Here is a 16,712-nt window from a genome sequence, read left to right as displayed (position 1 = left end):
AGTCATATGTTACAGTTGAATCAAGGCTTCCAAGTCAGTGGTATTACCTGTCTGTTACACTTAAACCAGTCCTGGCTAAGTTACTAACTCCTGTTGTGTGTCACTCAACAGAATAAACAAGACAACTCTTCCACTTGGATATCTGCAGATAATGCCCTCTGCTGCAGAGTTCCCTGGTTTTGCAATCCCACTAGAGAATAATAGCAACAAAAAGGCATCTTCAGGACTCCTGGTTATGTTTGAAACTGGCCTCCTTCCACTTAGCAGTTATCAGCATGTTTCATTCTACAGCTATAACCATTACTTTGGTTTCTAGGAGTTGAAGGATTCTGAAATAGCTAAAAAAGCCTTCTGATCCTTTTGTCCACTTGTCCACAGTAGTAATTTTTTGTAATTAAATGCTCCCAAGCTGACAGCTTGTAACTCCCAGAGTTAGTAGTAACTTCATAGTAAAAAGATCATAATTGATTGGGATGTCCTTGTGGCTTCTGATATTCTTTTTTTCCTTTACTATAAAAGTAGCAGTGTCAGGGTTTTCTTCCTGGTTCCTGGTTTTCTCCAAGTGTATCTGAGGAACTTGTCATCAGTGACAGTGTTTGGTAAAGAGTGGAGTAACTTCTGTTCTCACTGGACCCGATATCAACTGAAACTGGGGAGAGCCATCTGGTATGGTTTCAGCATACAGTGGACCAGTAAAACCAGTCAGATTCCGAGTGGTCTATTTCTTCCCTCCCCTGGCTTATTCAGGATCTCTTAGAGAAGGTGATGGTGCTGAGCAGGTCCATTGAGATGCTTCGAGGCACAGCAGCACCAGCACCAGGCCCTGTCTTGGCAGAACGCATCACTCAATATGCCAGCCTCCTGGCATCACAAGGATGCTTAGCAGCTGCAATGAATTACCTACCCAGCAGCTCTAAAGAGGTGAGTGAGAAGCAGGTGGTTGTGGAAAAGAGTGGCATATGGGGGAAATGATACTCTGTATGAAAGATCTTGGGTTTTGACATGCATCAGGACATGAGATTTCACCTTCGTTATGGTAACTTGAGAATAGAGGTGGGAGGGGGAGGCTCGAAGATACAGCTTTTATCTTCATTTGTGTTTTCTTTGTTGCATCTTTTATTCAGGGAAAAGGAAAGTAGCTATAGAACTGTAAAATGGTTGATAGGGAACAACCCTGGGAAGCAGCTTTCTAGGGAAACTGCCTCTTTTCCTGAAACCAGCTGGTAGAGGAAAGGGAGGTCACCTTGCAGTTTGAAGCAAATCCATTTAGTGCGTAAATGTGGGTACAGTTTGGGGAGGGAATACAAAAAGACTGGGGGAAGGATCAGTGAGACTGCATCTGCCTGGGAATATGGCAGGTGATGTCTCAGATTGTCATTTACTGTTGGTTGGTGTTTTTTTTCCAGGTGGCTGTTGGATAAGTGATTAGTTTTGCAGGTTGATTCACAGTGCTTTAGGTCAGGGTCTGCTTTAAATGCCTCCCCAGCATCTTCCGTCTGGGTCTCTCAAGGCACTTCTTCTAAAGCATAATTTGTTTCAGCTCCTGATCGAACAGCTCCGAGACCGGCTCTTTCACGCTCAAGGAGAGACTGTGGGTGATCAACAGCCACCCCCTTTTCCCTATACTCGTGTCAATGTAGGGGTCATTAAACACACATCTCCAGCAGCCAAGAGTGGTTCCACCTTTGAAGGAGCAGCCCACAAAACAAGTCCCAGACATCTAGAGAAGGTAGGCCTTAAGCTCAGGTGTTTATAGCTTGGGCAGAGGGAGGAAGGCTACTGGGTTGTGGAAGGCATGTGAAGTAATACGAGATGACACAGACTGCAGGCACTGAGGAACTCAGTGATGGCCTTCACTGGAGCAAACACAAGCTCTGTGATAATCCAAAAGTAAGCTTTCTGTCCTCTTTTCAGAAAGTACTGTCCTACATGGAGTCCCTGGAGGTGGCTGTTACAAATGTAGCAATCCACTGAGATCTCAAATCTGAGGGTAAAGGGGGCTGTGGTTCGCTCTCTTATACCCATCTTACCATCTTATCTTAATAAAATTAGTGCAGTCCGGCTTCATCTCTCTTCTTGCACAAGAAGACTACTCAGGAAGTTTTGCTTCCAGCCTCTATTACTTCATTATTGTTCCTTCATTATTTCCTCTGGTTGTGCTTCCAGGAGGTCACTATATGGGAACTGGCTCCTGAGGACTAATCCTTTTGAAAGCCAGAGAATACTCTTGAGTGTGATGCTCATCTTGTTGAGCAAGTTACGTGGTGGGAAAGATCCTGTCCATCCAGAGCACTGACAGCAGCAGCATCTCCTCTTGCCTAAGAAGTGACAAGGATAGAAAGTGCATCAGCTTGTGTGTGTATGCACATGACTCTGTTGGCCATTTGCAAGTTCTTTTCTTTTTTTTTAATTGCAGCCCCACTATCAGTCATCATTTGCCCCTTCAGCACCATCTCAGTCTTCAGTGCCTTCCCTCTTCACACCTCAGCCAGTGCCAGCCATGTCTGTGACACCTCACCACATTGCTGCTTCTCAGACCAGCACGGGTCCACAAACAATTGTCTATCCCAGAGGGCACCCATACCCACAGCACAACTTAGGCTTGAATCCAGGAGCTGTTTCAGGGCCAGGTGAGCATTGTTTGATAGTTGTGTCCATTTCCTACATTTTCTAAGACTAAAGCCTTCAACATGTATGGCTGCTCTACTTGCTTCCTCACAGGCCTGATGTACTGGCAAAGAGCAGGTCAGCTGTCTGAGAGGCTTCTCAGTGCTTCTGACACATCTAGTTCTAGTAATTGTTGCTGCACATCCGCTGATTCTAAACATATGTAGGGGTGGAGAAGCCACAGCTAACTTGGTGGCAGTTGGACTGATGTAGCCAGGATTGTGGGGGGATATGCCTGGCATGGATATTCTAGGGTGTGGCTCGAAGAAGGAAAGACTCACTAGCATGAAAGACAGCAAGGAGTAGTTTGCACATGAAACAAGCGATGCTGATACACTCTCTTTCTTGTCCATAGCTGTGTCACAGTCTCAGCCATTTGGACCAGTAGGAGTCAGACCTGTTGGTTCTGCTCCTTTCCCCAGCCAGCCTCCTCTGCTAGGACAGTCTATGCCCATGGCACCTCCTGCTATTCCACCACCCAGATCTGCTCTCTTCACTCCAGCTTCAGTCCCATCAGCTCAGCTTCCTGCAGCTTGTCCTCTCCCTGTGGCAAGCCAGTCTCCTCTAGATTTCTCTTCAGCACCTTTCAACTGCCCCATGAACATTGGTTACCCTCAGGGAGGTCCTGGAGCTCCATCTGCTAAACCCCTGCCAGCAGCCATTCCTCCTCCTCCAACAGGTAAGTACTGGTTGTGACTTGTGTGCCCAGGACATGCCTAGATGGCGTTTGCAGTACATAATGGGCATGGATCTTTTGAGGTCTGGTCTGTCACCATAAAGGCTGGATGTGGTGCTGAGGTAAACCTTACAGGCACATGATGCTGAGTCTCTTGCTGTGGTGGAGAAACACAACAATGATGACAGTTTCATTCAGGGTGTTCAGTTGTTCTGTCTCCCACGCTGTGGTTTTAGTGCACCCTGAATAGTCATCCACTCCAAAAGCATCTGCTCTGATGGAAAGGGTGGTGGTTCCCATGGAATGCCTGGTGGAAGGCTTGCTGATCTCACCCCTTCTTATGCAACTTACACAAGAAGTGCATTTGAAATGCTGGGAGAGCAGGATGCTGCTTGCCTGTCCATGAGGTACCCCTTGCTTACCTTCAGGATTAAATGCTGTGCTCTAGTTCTCCCATTTTTTGCTGTTGATATAAAGTGCTTGTCTGGGAATCACTTCTGGATTCCTCTGTGAATGCTTTAGGCCTTTCTCAGTCTATAGTTTGAATCCAGCCCAGTGTGCAAGTACTGTGCAGTCCTTGCTAGCTTTATGAAGAAAAAGTGTGTTGTTGGACCTAGTTCCTGGTGGATGGGCATTCCTTCTTTTTATTTCCCACAGTATTACCATGTCTGGTGTTTCTAAATTTTTTGCTGTCTCAGGGAACACATTTAGCCAGGCTGTGGAGATCCCTAACAACACTGACAATCCATAGAGGTTTTAGCAGTTGCTTCTCCAAACCACATGTATTCTGAGAGTGAAGGAGCTTAGGATATGAGGTTTACTTCCACCTGGAATCCTTTGCTGGACTTGTTTAACCAAGGATAGCAAATCCCACAGTGTGAAGCCTGTGGGGACTACACACAGAGGCTCTAAGCTACAGCTGGACGAATTCCTTCCTGAAGAGCTATTTAGGATAGTAGTCCAAAGACTCAGTAAAAGCTGTTGGTGATGATGACTTTTCCACCTTGCCTTGATTTTCAGGTTTCTTCCCTTGGCTAGATCCCCACGTGGATCATGCAGGTAGTATTGAGAGAAGCTTCTAGACCTGTGGGGGGAGGCAATGTTGCTGCTTCCAGTGAAATGTGGTGGGAGTGTGCACGTTTTGATGTGTGTGCATGCATGCATGGTCATTGCTATTTGTTGTTTCCTTGCATGCCTGGGGACCTCTACAGCTGGCGTAGGGAACATGCCTGTCCTGAGGGCTAGTAAGTGACAGCTGGGGATGTTGGAAGTGAAATGAAAGCTCTGTGCTCTTAATCGATATGGGTACAGAAAATGAGGTCTCCAGCTTCTTCCTTTGCTATATTCCTCCAGTTCTGGAGGAATTAGACCATTCTCAGTCTGTCTTTTCAGGCAGTTGCTGGGGCAGCAGGATGGGGAAGCAGCAAGTTTTCCTTGGTTCTTTAGGCAAGGAACAGACCAGTGGATGTAATTCATCTCTCATTTTCTCGTTGTAACACTCACAGCCTTGTGCATGGCTTTACTTGCACTTGTGCTTTCCCCATGTGGTTTGGAGGAGGTGAGTTCCAGCAGAAGCAGTGGTGGAGTAGAGCCTCCCAAGCAGAATTTGTGGGCTCTGTTCCAAGGGGAACTGGAAAGCCCTTTTGGCTTTAGTTGAAGTATGAAGTTTGGCTTTGAATTTTAGTTCATCTGTTGGGGAGAATTTGGACCATATAGGTTTCCTGTCCTGATTTCTCTCCTTGGTATTTAGTGATGTGGAAAGTATTCATCTTCTAGTCTACATTGTCAGTAGGGTAAGGCTCAATGTGTCAGTGGACTGTCACTGCTTGTTGCAGAGACCATCTGACAGAAACTAAACTCTCAGCCTTATTTAGGGAATCTGAGTACTTGATAGGCACTCACATCACCAAGTAAATCTGGCTGTGTGGAGTGGGATTCTAGAAAGGGAGTTGTCTGTTCAGCAGAGAAACAAAATACCCTTATTTTTTCCTGTTGAAGGAAAGATGATTCTATGGCAGAGATTTCAAGGACTTCCTCAGGCTGAAGATGCCCTTTGGGAATTCACTGCTGGGAAATTCCCTTCTCCTTGGCAGCATTTGCAATGGCAATGTATGGCATGCCCAGTTCAGGCAGTGCAAACTGTCTTCCTTGACAGTGCTTTCTTGCCTGCTGTCTTTGTTCTGTTTATGACTGGTACTATTCTTAATGTGAAAAAGGACTGTAAAATCACCCAATCTGACTGGCCAAAATTGATTGCTTTGGAAATTGCTGTCTGTGACCTCTACAGCTCATGAACATCATTACTAGTGCAATGAAGAGAGATACCCACTTGTAGGAATCCCACTTTCCTGGGGAATGACAGGGACAGGGTGAAGGACAGCAACTTGTTGGCTCATTTCCTTTCTGGCCAGGATAATCCGTGACTCCAGCCTGTGCTGGTCTTGTTTTTTCTAGGACAGACATTGCTGGAGATGCTGCCGTGGGGCACGCCTTTCAGGGGTGGTGAGAAATCCTATTTCACCAGTAGCATAGGCAGGATAGCATTTCACTCCAGCAAAATGCAGCAGGGTCCTGTTGTCTCATGGCTGATGATTAAGTGCCTGGGTTACAGACTGTAATTTAAATAGCTGTTTCCTGTGAGGATACAGAGTGCCACTGGGTTGGAATAATGCCAAGGACTGCTAGGCCACAGGCTCAGTGGGGGCCAGCAGAGTTCTAGGGCACAGAATCCCCAATCTAGAAAGAAGTGCCAACTTAATTAAAGTACTGATCCAAACTCATCAGAGAACAAGTCTTGAAATCATGGGAAAAAGGAAGGCAAAAAGAGGCTGCCAAAATGTTAATAATAAAGGTAATTAAAGTAATGAAGCACCTTTTCCATCTTTCCCCTGTGATTTTTAAAGCTCAGTTCAGAATCAGTGGCTCATTGTGTGTCACTGAGCTCCAGCAATTCTGATATTGCCTCTTAAAATTGTTCTATTTTCTCACAGATTATTGCTGTCTTATGAGTTTGAGATTATTAATACTGGGGTTTTGTCTAAAGACACAGGTACCTTTACAGGACAACAGCAGACAAGGTAGTTGCAATTTGACCTTTGCAGATTGAAGTGTGGAAGTCTTTTCATGTCATGTTGTCTGATGGATTTTTAATTACCTGGAGTGAGGTTAGAGGTTAGAGACACCCCTCTGCTCCCAAGGCATTTACTGGTTAAGTCTATTTCCTTCTCATTGGGAACTCAGCAAATTTTGCTAAGCTTTGGTTCTGAACATGATTTTGGAAGGACAAAATTTCAATGCACCCCTAATACTTCCCCCCGTTATCAGAGCAGCCTGCATTGCTGTGAGCTGCCACCGTGAGGCACTCCTGTAAGTAAGTGCTGGTGAGCAGCCCTGTCACCAGCAGCACGGCTCTCACTCTGGTACTGCAGTGCTTGGTTCTCTGGGGAACCCATAGAACACTCTGAACACACGTGCAGGTCCTGACCAAAGCTCAGGCCTGACTGAGACTCACTTCTGGAGCTTGTGCAGAATCTGAAAAGCTTCAGATAGTTGCAAAAGAGTTTTCTGTGTGGGAGTGTGTGCCAGTTCAGTCTGATCAGACATCACCTTATGAAGGCTGTGCAGATACTTGGATGCTAAGAATGCAGTTAAGAAAGAGAAAGAGAAGCAAGAGCAGTTCAGGAGACTGTGAGCTGGATCTGAAATTCCTTGGTTGAAACAGTCTAAAGATGTCATAATGGGGGAATTGGAGCCAAGGGCCCTTTTCCTGAAGGAAGTTCTAAACTATGCAAGCAACCATGAATTGTTGAACCTTCTCAAAATCTGACATTTGTGTCTTGTTCTCTGTTCTAGCAGCTCAGGAATCTTGGGGTGATCCCTCTCCTGGAAGAGGAGGCCTTCAAAAGAAAAAGGTAAACTTTCAGCTACAGCATGTGTTGGTTCTCTTTTAGCCAAGTAGCTTCATGTAACCGATACATTCCTATACATGCTTCCTGGCAAACTCAGCAGGTCTCTGTCCATGTTGGTCTGTCTACTTCTGCACTTTGTGCTTAGACTGGAGTCTTAAGTCATCTTGACTCTCTGCCATCCAAAGTCACATGCTGTTCTCCAGGGTGACTGTTTTGTAACATGGTTATCAGCTCTGATGTTGCATCCCCTGTCAGTACTTCCCATGCTGTGTACAATTGTTTGTTGTTAGAAATACAGATTTAATCTTATGCCCTCGCCTACACAACTTTTTTGACAGCAGCTGAGATCATGCTCCCTTGACACCTGACAGCTGGGGGCAGCATTTCCTCTCAGGACAGTGAGACCCACAGCGATTTTCCTCAGATGCTGATACCAACTGATGAGGCTCTTCTGCTAAAAGAAACCAGGACAGCTGAAGCTGAGAGGTGCCTGCTGTGTTGGTCCTGCAGCTCTCAGCCTTGTTGTGATTGCACTGGAGGACCTGTGAGCTGAGCAATTTTGCAACAAATGCTCTCAGTACCCTATTTCTGTTACTGCTGCCTGCTGGCAGGTGTGACAAGAAGCTTCTTTGGCACCATTCCCACCCCCCACTCCTCTTCTTTAGCTTGGAACAGACTTCTCACCCTTTTTTCTGGCACCTTAGCTGGGAACCTGCTTCAGGCTGTGCTCACTACAACAGGATTAGCCTCTTGTTAAAGCCATCTCCTTTTGATCTAGTCCCATTGGAATGAATCTGTCATGACTCTCGGGCTTAGCAGGGGCACGATGAAGTGTTTGCAAGAGGAATCTCCCCCCATGCTGTGGGATTTTCCCCAACACTTGCTCAGTTGGACACTTTACTGTTGCTAATCTCTACATTCAGGACTCGTGCCATTGCAGAGCCAAGGCAGCATTCTGAGGACCATTGCTTTCAAGGGTAACAGATCTGTTTGACTGAACAATTCCAGAGGAGTTTTCTTGTCGTTGCTTTGACTGTTCATCTAGGATGCAAGAGGAAGGGCCCCATTCTCTGAGTTAGGGGGCAGAAAGAACAGGGATGTGTTACACATCATCTTGAGAATTGGACACTCTTCAAGTTAGAAAGGAAGTTGAATCTGATTGTGGAGAATATAACCAACCTCTCTTTCTTGGACTTGATTGTCTTGATTTTTTTTCCTTTCTTCTTTCTAACAGTTGCCTGAGAAATTTACTCCTCCAGCCCCCATCACAGCTCCAGTAATGGGCCTGCCTGCTGAGCCCCAGGGGATCCATCCTCAGCTGTCCAGGTTGCAAGAATTTGGCCAGTCACCCCCAGGAGCACCCAAGGAAGGAAGCCTGCAGGTACCCAGGGGAAGTGGGGCATTCCTCAGCCACCAGCTTCCTGTCAAGTAGAAAAACAAGTCAGCTTTTGAGGTTCTTACCACTTGACAGCTGCAGAGGGCTTATGTTTCTCCCTAGTCCTTACAAGGCATCTCTGCCTGAATGTTAGAGGAGTTACCAGGTTGGAAAAATGACACTTGGGTATGGCTGTGAGAGAGGGAGGGAGGCTAGGCACACTATCAGCCTGTTGGGAGTTGAGAATCCACAGAGGCTTGAAGCTATGCTACAGTCTGAAGATGATAATCTAACTCTGTGCTTCCAGATATTCTCTGGGTTTGTGAAGGGGTGAAATCGCTTCTGTTCTGTAGTTTCAGGAGAGGAGTCTACCTGCTCTAGTTTTTCATGCTCCTGTTGCATTCATTCAGCTGCTTTTCTCTCTGTCAGTATCCCCAGCTACCCGTGGAGAGTGTTGAGAAGAAGGAGCTTCCTCCTGAGCACCAGGCTTTGAAGGCCACATTTGAAGGGCTGGTGCAACGCTGCTCTGCTGTCGCCACTGATCCAGTAAGTTCTCCCTTCTCTGATCTTTGGCTTTTTGTCCCTTGTAGATGTTTGACTGGTGCTTCCTTATTTTGTTTGTGTAAAGAGAGGAAGAGTCTTGTCCCTATAACCATCTGCCTCCTTCCTTTAGGCTGTAAGCTTTTTCATCTTTGGGAACTGAGATGCATTCTCTAGCATTTATCCACTGCTTCTCATTGCCTTTCTGCAGTAATGGTTCTGTCCTCCTGACTCTTTCTTTTAAGGAAAGTTGAAGAATTTGCTCAGCTAATTCAGCTTACTGTTTCACTGGCTTGATCTGCAGATAGTTCTTGCAGAGCTGGTATTACCAGCTATCCTCAGAGCTTGTAGGGAAAAGATGAGATATCCTGGCTGGAAGAGAAAGCCAAACAATTTTTGTGTCTGAGTAGTTTCTCCACTCTGGTTCTTGGAAGGTTGTTGGCATACACGTCACATGGCATGAATGTATCATGCCAGACTGTCTGGAAGCAGAGGAGCAGTGTTTGCACATCATGTTAGGTTGCCAAGTCTTTGCAGAGCTTGGGGGGACCATGAAGCCTTCCAGAATACTTCTGCTTGATAGGTGTTGGGATGAGCACTGAGCCCACACTGCTCCCCCATAGTCAGGCAATCTGAGCAGCATCTTAAGCAGCTTTGCTCTGTGCTTTCTGAGAGTGCAGTGTAGCAATTTCTGGGAGATAATCTAAAGTTTCCCTCTATGGACAGAAAGGTCTATTGATTTGGGCTTAAGCACTTGACTTTGGGAGCAGTTGAATGGCTGGATTGGTACAGGAGTGAAATGCACCTGAACTCCTCTGGCTGCCAGGCCAGTTCCAGCACTGTGCAGAGCCAGGCATTTCTATCCATGGAATAATTTACCTGTGAGTGGATTATTCAAGGTGGGCTTTGTGAGGTCAGTCCCACCAGAACTCCAGTACTCAGGCCCTCTCCTTGGTGATTACCTAGAGTGGGAAGGATACTCTCTTTTTTCCTTAAAGAGACCAGGAAGAAGCTGTTTCTTTGGTCAGTCAGGGTGAGGCTGTCTGATTGCCCCATGGGTCAGCTAGTGGATAATTCTCACACTTTGGAAGTACTCTATCCTGTGGTCTGCAAGCACATGGGAGTTAGGAAAAGGGGCAATCCAGCTTCCTGTCCTGGGCTGAGAATGTATGTATATATATTTGCATGTACATATGCAGAGGGGACATTGGCTGGCTTGTATCACAGTCCCTGGCTGCCAGAGGCTGAGATGCTGCTGAATTGTAAGGTGCTGTGAAAAGAACAGAGGAGGGGGGGACTGAGTGAGGATACCTTGGTTCTGGAGAGGTGGCTTTGAAGCTCTGGCAGAGCTAGCAATACCTGTTTCACTTCAGAAAACCCGAAGGAAGCTGGAGGATGCATTGCAACGGTTGGAGTGTTTGTATGAAAAACTCCGTGAGCAGGCGGTAAGTACACACCACCATTCCTAGTGGTCCAGCTGAGTTCCTGATCCCACCTTTGCTCTGGATTGTGGGTCTTAGTGTCTGTACCAGTGTAACCAGCCTGTGTTCTCTAGGGCCTTGTAAGGACCATGAATCCAGCCATCCCTCTATATCTTCTTCCTTGACTTTGTCCCAGACATAGTGTAAGGAAAAACTGGGGAGGTATTTGCAGGGTGCTTTTACCTCGCAAGAAGGGTAGCACATAGACAGTCCAGATGGAAAGGTGCAATTGGGTGTAGTTAAATGTGAAGGCAGTGTAACCTCTGGCTTAGAAAACTCTGAAGCTGCTGATGCCAATTGCTTATGCCAGCTGGCAGTTATTGTAGTCTGGGAAACCAAGGGAAGAAGCAGACTATCATTCCTGCCAGTGCTTGACTGTGTAGGTGCTGTTTGATGAAGTGGAGAACAGTAGGGAAGGGTGTGGAGGGAGAGAGACTTGTATTACAATTGCTGAACATGCTGACTCATTTCTGCTCCCTCTCCACAGCTTTCTCCAACTATCCTCATGGGTCTCCATGAAATTGCCCAGTGCATTGAGACTAAGAACTACCCACAAGGTCTTCTGGTTCACACCCAGCTTGTGAGCAGCAGCAGTTTCAGTGAGGTGTCTGGTTTTATGCCCATCCTGAAAGTCCTCATGACCATTGCAGGCAAGCTGAATGTGTAAAGTGTGAAGCAGCTGGAAGAGTGCACACCAAGAGCTGGTGGACGGCCTCACCTGTTGACATGCTGCAGGTTGTGGACTCTACTTCTGACTCTGGAGAAATAGGTCTGTGCCAGTGCCTGGAACTGTGCTAGGCCAGCATGCCTGGCTGCATCCACTATCCAGACAGCCCACTGGTGCCTGCAACTCCTGGAGTCTGTTCTTTCTCTCTCTTCTTTCTTACTAGCCTGAGGCCACTTTCCAATGGAGGAATCTCACTTTCAGGCTCTCCTGGTTGCACAGAGATCCTTCTTTCCTATCCCTGGCACAAAGGGGAAACTCATCCCCTCCCAGGCTGACATTGCTTTTTTTTCAGAAGACAAACAGGGCTGGCACTTGCAGCACCACCACCACAGAAGAGCCTTGGGCTCTGTTCCCTGGCACAGTGTAAACCTGCCTGAGTGATAGCTCGGCTCTCCTGGGACCTAAGCTGGAGTGTTTCCACTCTGTTGGGCCTGCAGCAAGGATCTCTCCTGGTTCCTTCTTTCTCTTCATTCTCATCCTTGACTCACCCTTCCACAGCACCCATATCCTGCTACAACTAGAGTTAACTACTAGTCTGCTCTGGTCCAGCTTTGGTTCTCTCTTCACCCAGCCCTCTCTTTTTAATAGTCAAGTCTCCTGTTTACTCACTGTCTGCCCTCCTTTATATCTTTTCCCTCCTAAGCTGCAGGCTCAAACCCATTATGTTTCAGGCCCAGGGGGGATTCCCCCTTTCAATTTCTTGGACTCTCCCATTCAGGAATGTTGGCAGGTTGGACTGCTCTGCACGCTTCTCCCCAGAACCAGTCATATCCTGTTTGGGGGTTAAAAGCTGCCCTCTCTGGTTCCTGGACTTTTTCACTTCTTTTAGGTTAGCACAGCTGGACTCTTAGCCACTGGTGTTATCTAAAGGCTTCCTACTTCAGGCTTTTCAAATGGCTTAGGGCCTCTAAGAGCAGCAGGGATTAATAAAGATTTCTCTTGAGCTACCCTGACCAGCCCAGACTTGAGCCCAGAGAGACACCTCATTGCTCCAGGTGTGGTTCATTCACTCTGCCTACAGTAACAGATACATGCAAAGGTGGTTCTCAAAGACCCGTTGGCACTGTGGTGGTAGGAATATGCTGCAGGAGGCGATGCTGTCAGAACTTGAAGATACGGATTGTGCTGAGACTTCATCACTGTGGCATTTCCTCTGGGTTAAAATAGATGAATGAAGTGTATCTATCCTGGGGAAGAAGTCTGGGAACACAGATGGGCTTTCAGGGCACATTTCTGTGTGTGTATATTTCCCTCTCTTCCTCCCTTCTTGCCTTTCTCTCTCTCAACCTCCTTCTTACTAACCAGGCAGCATAATTGTTGAGCCCTAGCTGGGAGCAAGGCTTCTTCCCAACATTTGGATGCAGCCAGCCCCTGCTTCCTCTGCTTGCTGCTTGAGTGGTAATGCTATCATGGGCCTGTGGCTCAGTACACAAATCAACCTACTCTACCTTGAAACTTAAGAGGGAGGAGAATCAGAGAAAGGAGGAAGAGGATGCATCTCATTCTCCTTTCCAGGTCAAAGTGCCTCCTTGTTGCTGCTGTGTTGTTTCTATTGCTGCGGTTTGATGCACTGAGAGATTACAGAACAGTGAAATAAAAGCGGTGTTTTGTGATGCTTTTTTCATAGACTTGTCACCTCTGGCTGCAAGGGACTTCTGCAGTCTGCATAGCCACCCGCTGAGAGCTGAGTTCTCAGCTTTGGTAAGGGGGCAGTTGAGAACTTTGTGGGCCAAACCAGATTCTGGGCTTTGCTGATGTGGGCAGCATCCATCCTGCTGTGGTGAGACCTCAGGTCTTACATTACCCTAAGGCTGCAGGGTCAGAAAACTGATCTTCTTGAGATCACTTGCCTCAATTGTGACTGTTCATCTGTATCAGATACAAGAAGGTTCCCAGACTGGCTGAGGTTCTCTTGGGGAATCCCAGCAGTGATTGAGGATTTTGCACTTTGACATCAAGGTGGAAGTATGTCAGTAAATAAACAGGGAGCCCTTAATGAAGTCCTCTCCCATTGGAAATAAATGTTACACCACTGAAGCTATGCAGCTTAAACTAGGATAAGTATTGGACCTGTGTGGAAATTGATACCATTGAATTGTCAGTTCTTACCATTAGTTAATAACTTACAAATCTGTTGGCTGATTTCATTTAAGCTTTTAAGGAGGTAAGAAGGCTGAAGTGAAAAATCAGTACTGAGATCAAGTCAGGGAGACTCAAACTAGCTTCTGAAAAGAAATTGTGATGTAATTTCAATATTTTTTTTCTGTCAGCCAGCTAGTATATATATACAGGTCTGCTGTCAGTCAGCACAGTCTGTATACAGGATTGTATTACTTGGCCTGAGGTTGGAGGACTTGGGAGGAAACAGGCTCAGAAAGACTGGATGATGAAGATTTGAAGGGCTGTTGCTGGGAAAGGACCAGGATGTATGAGAGTTCTGAAGTGTTAGGGACAGAGCATTCAAGGAAAACCAGCCTTTTGTAGTTCTGCTGCTGGCAGAGGCAAACACCAAGTGGGACGGAGTCTTGGAGAGCTTTTGCAGCCTGGTCTGGGAGCAGTTAGCAAACAGCCTGGCCCAACAGCTGTCCCCCACCAGGGAGATGCAAGCTGATTTTCAAAGGCTACACTTGTGCTGCATCAGAAGGGGTCATAATGCAGGTAGGTGACATACATTTCCATAATAAGTCTAGAAGTGAAATCCCAGGTTTCTGAGATCACTTAACAAGCCTGGCATTTCTTAGATTCTGCCTTTCTGGTTCCAGTTAAGAGTACCCTGTGCAGTCCAGCCCCTTGCTCTCTAACTCAGGCAATTTTTACTACTGAGAAACAAGGACAGATATTCCATGTACCTCTCAGATGCATTTGACTTTAGTTCACTCCGGCATGCATGGCTCCTGCTCCCCAGGACTTCTGCAGAGACTGGCTGTTTATCCTAGCTTTGCTGCAAGTCCTTCCCACCTGCCCCTTTCTCCCACTTGTTGCTCAGTTTTGCTCATGTTTCCCCCTACAAGCACCATCCCTGAAGTTCTTGGGAAAACAGGCGGGGGAAAGTGAGGTAATCCACTTGAAACTGTTGGAGCAGCTTGTGGCAGAAGCCCTGCGTCTGTGTTCCTGGTGTAATATGTTACCCTTCAAACCCCGCTGGAAGCTGCACCTCCGTTTATAGCACTGGCTGCTGGCTGGTAACAGCTTCTGGTCTATGGGCAGCAGACCCTCTGTATTGCCCCTTGTCGTGTGGTCACATGGCATCGCAGCCCCCCAGCACTAGAGAAAGCATTTCCAGTTGGGTGAGAAGGTCTTTGTGTTGATAAAGAATTTGGGGGAGGTGTGTGGGGGTCAGCAGGAAAGGATCGCTGGGTACAGAAAACAGCTCTCTAATCCTGTCGCAGATAACATCATGTCTGCAGGCTAGGCTTGTGTGTGTTTGGGGGAGCTGAAGGGGCAAGGATTGTTAGGCAGTATTTGTTTGTAAAGCCACTTGCTCTGAAGATAATGCTTGCACTAACTTCTATTGAGGGAGCAGTGTGAGTCCCCACAAAGTCCTTTCCCAAAGTGTCTTTGAAGCCAAGAACCCATTGAAAGGAAGAAAGGCCAAGAGAGGGGATTAGTTTGTTCAGCAGCTGTGAATTTCAGTGGGAGGCTGATGAACTCCAAAGTCTTTGTTGAGATTTTTTTTGTAAGGAGCCCTGCTGGAGGGAGAGACCCACACGGGGGCCGCGGCCTTAGACAAGAAGGAATCTGAAGCGGCGGGGAGCTGTAAACGGGCCACAAGGACTTTTCCCAAACACTTTTCGGAAAAGGTGTTGTAAAGAGATCGGAGGGGGATTAGCATGTGAAATGACACTTTCCATTGACTCCACAGAGGGGAGGGGAAAAGGGCTGGCTGGCTGATTTATTAGCATTTTGTTCCCTTCTCTATTCTGCTCCCCCAGCACCCCCCTCCCCTCTCTCCCCTCCTCCCGAGCCCTCTAAAGAGGTTTGGATTGGAAAAGGGAGCGGGGGGCTGCCTGTTTGTGTGTCATCTGGGCGAAGGTGACCACCTGGGAAGCTGAATGTAAATATTTCTCCTCTGAGGAATGCGCCTTCATTAAACCGAAATGAATACATGGAAGCATCCAATCCTGCCCACAATGCCAGCGGGACCTTTACCGCTGGGGGCTCCCTGCGCCGGGAGGGGGGACCCGCTGCTGAGGTCAGCACATTTTGCAGCTGCGGTGCCGCCGCTGTCCCCGGCGGAAGCAGCGTGGGGCGATGGGGCTCTCACTTGCGGTGCCCCGCGTGTACCCTGCACCCACAGCCCTCGCTGTGCCCAGCGGCACATCCTGCGCTGTGCCACGGCCCTCACACGGCAACTGTGTGTGGCAGCAGGACCGGGTGGGAACGGGAGGAAAAGGGACGCGGCTCCCACATATTTTCATGTTTCCAGAAAGCTGTAGAACGGGGTGGAGTGGGGCGGAGCGAGGATGGAGGGGACGCTGAAGGAAAAGAGGATAGTAGTTGTCCTTCCTGCCTTGCCATGGTCCTCAAGCCAGCCCGTGGTGGGGCTTTCCCCACTGGGCAAGAGGCTCTTGCCACCTCTTTGCTCCTGCCCAAGGATGCATTCCCACCACAGGAGGAACTGCTGACGGAGAGGCAAGAGAGACCTAGGACAGGGTCATTTTATTAGTAAGAACTGTGGAAACAGCTGGTGGTTTGTGTGTGAAGTGGAAGTGTTTGAGTTTTCCCTGAGAATGGGCCAAGATTGTTTCTTGCAGTTTTTGAAGGGCCAGATTCTTGCTTGATTTGAATGCTCTGGCTCTAGTGAGACCCTGGATTGCCCTAGGTCCAAATTCCCACTCCCTATGAAGCAGTCCTAGGATCGAGGGATCTCTTTGATAACAAAGGGACACATGCGGACTGCTGAGTGTCTCTAATATATCAGCTATGAAGTGGGCAACAGGGCCCCTGCCTTCCCCCCCTCCCATTCCATTTCCTCGTGACAGCTGCATTACAGTTGGATTCATCCTCAGGCAAGCTGGAGGAGAGAGCACACCCTTTCCCCTCCTGGTAGAAGCTCAGGTTGTGCTGCATGGAGGGAACTGGCCAGGTCTTCCTGGGCTCAACAGATGGGTAACCAGATGGATTTTAATCTCCAGGACTGAACAACAAACATCCACAGGTGCAATGAGATGAAAGAACACCCAGCTACTTAGACACAACAGCATTTTGCAAGCACTTAGCTACTGATTTATTGCATTGGCTATTAGTTTACAAATATTGGCTACAAGACAGGTCTAATGGCCAGTAACATAGTTCTTCTGGCTTCTCATCTGGCTAAAGGATGCTTGAAACAGCAAGG

General features: G+C 47.5%; 1 protein-coding gene across 5 annotated transcripts in view; it reads left to right on the top strand.

The window, feature by feature from the left end:
* Positions 1–12,987, top strand: part of SEC31B (SEC31 homolog B, COPII coat complex component) — a 35,161-nt gene extending 22,174 nt beyond the window's left edge. For 2 of the 5 annotated variants that reach the window (XM_071564476.1, XM_071564477.1), the window contains exons 18-27: positions 748–921; positions 1,541–1,729; positions 2,417–2,630; positions 3,023–3,346; positions 4,364–4,402; positions 7,196–7,254; positions 8,486–8,632; positions 9,056–9,172; positions 10,540–10,611; positions 11,135–12,987. In XM_071564476.1, the coding sequence (XP_071420577.1) occupies positions 748–921; positions 1,541–1,729; positions 2,417–2,630; positions 3,023–3,346; positions 4,364–4,402; positions 7,196–7,254; positions 8,486–8,632; positions 9,056–9,172; positions 10,540–10,611; positions 11,135–11,314 (1,515 nt within the window). In that variant the 3' untranslated portion in view covers positions 11,315–12,987. The remainder of the gene's footprint in view (positions 1–747; positions 922–1,540; positions 1,730–2,416; positions 2,631–3,022; positions 3,347–4,363; positions 4,403–7,195; positions 7,255–8,485; positions 8,633–9,055; positions 9,173–10,539; positions 10,612–11,134) is intronic. The other 3 variants (XM_071564479.1, XM_071564481.1, XM_071564480.1) reach the window with 3 other exon arrangements.
* The last annotated feature ends 3,725 nt before the right edge of the window (positions 12,988–16,712 follow it).

The sequence above is a fragment of the Pithys albifrons genome, chromosome 9 (assembly GCF_047495875.1).
Source record: "Pithys albifrons albifrons isolate INPA30051 chromosome 9, PitAlb_v1, whole genome shotgun sequence".
Classification (NCBI taxonomy): Eukaryota; Metazoa; Chordata; class Aves; order Passeriformes; family Thamnophilidae; genus Pithys; species Pithys albifrons.
This window is presented reverse-complemented; position numbering and strand designations above follow the sequence as displayed.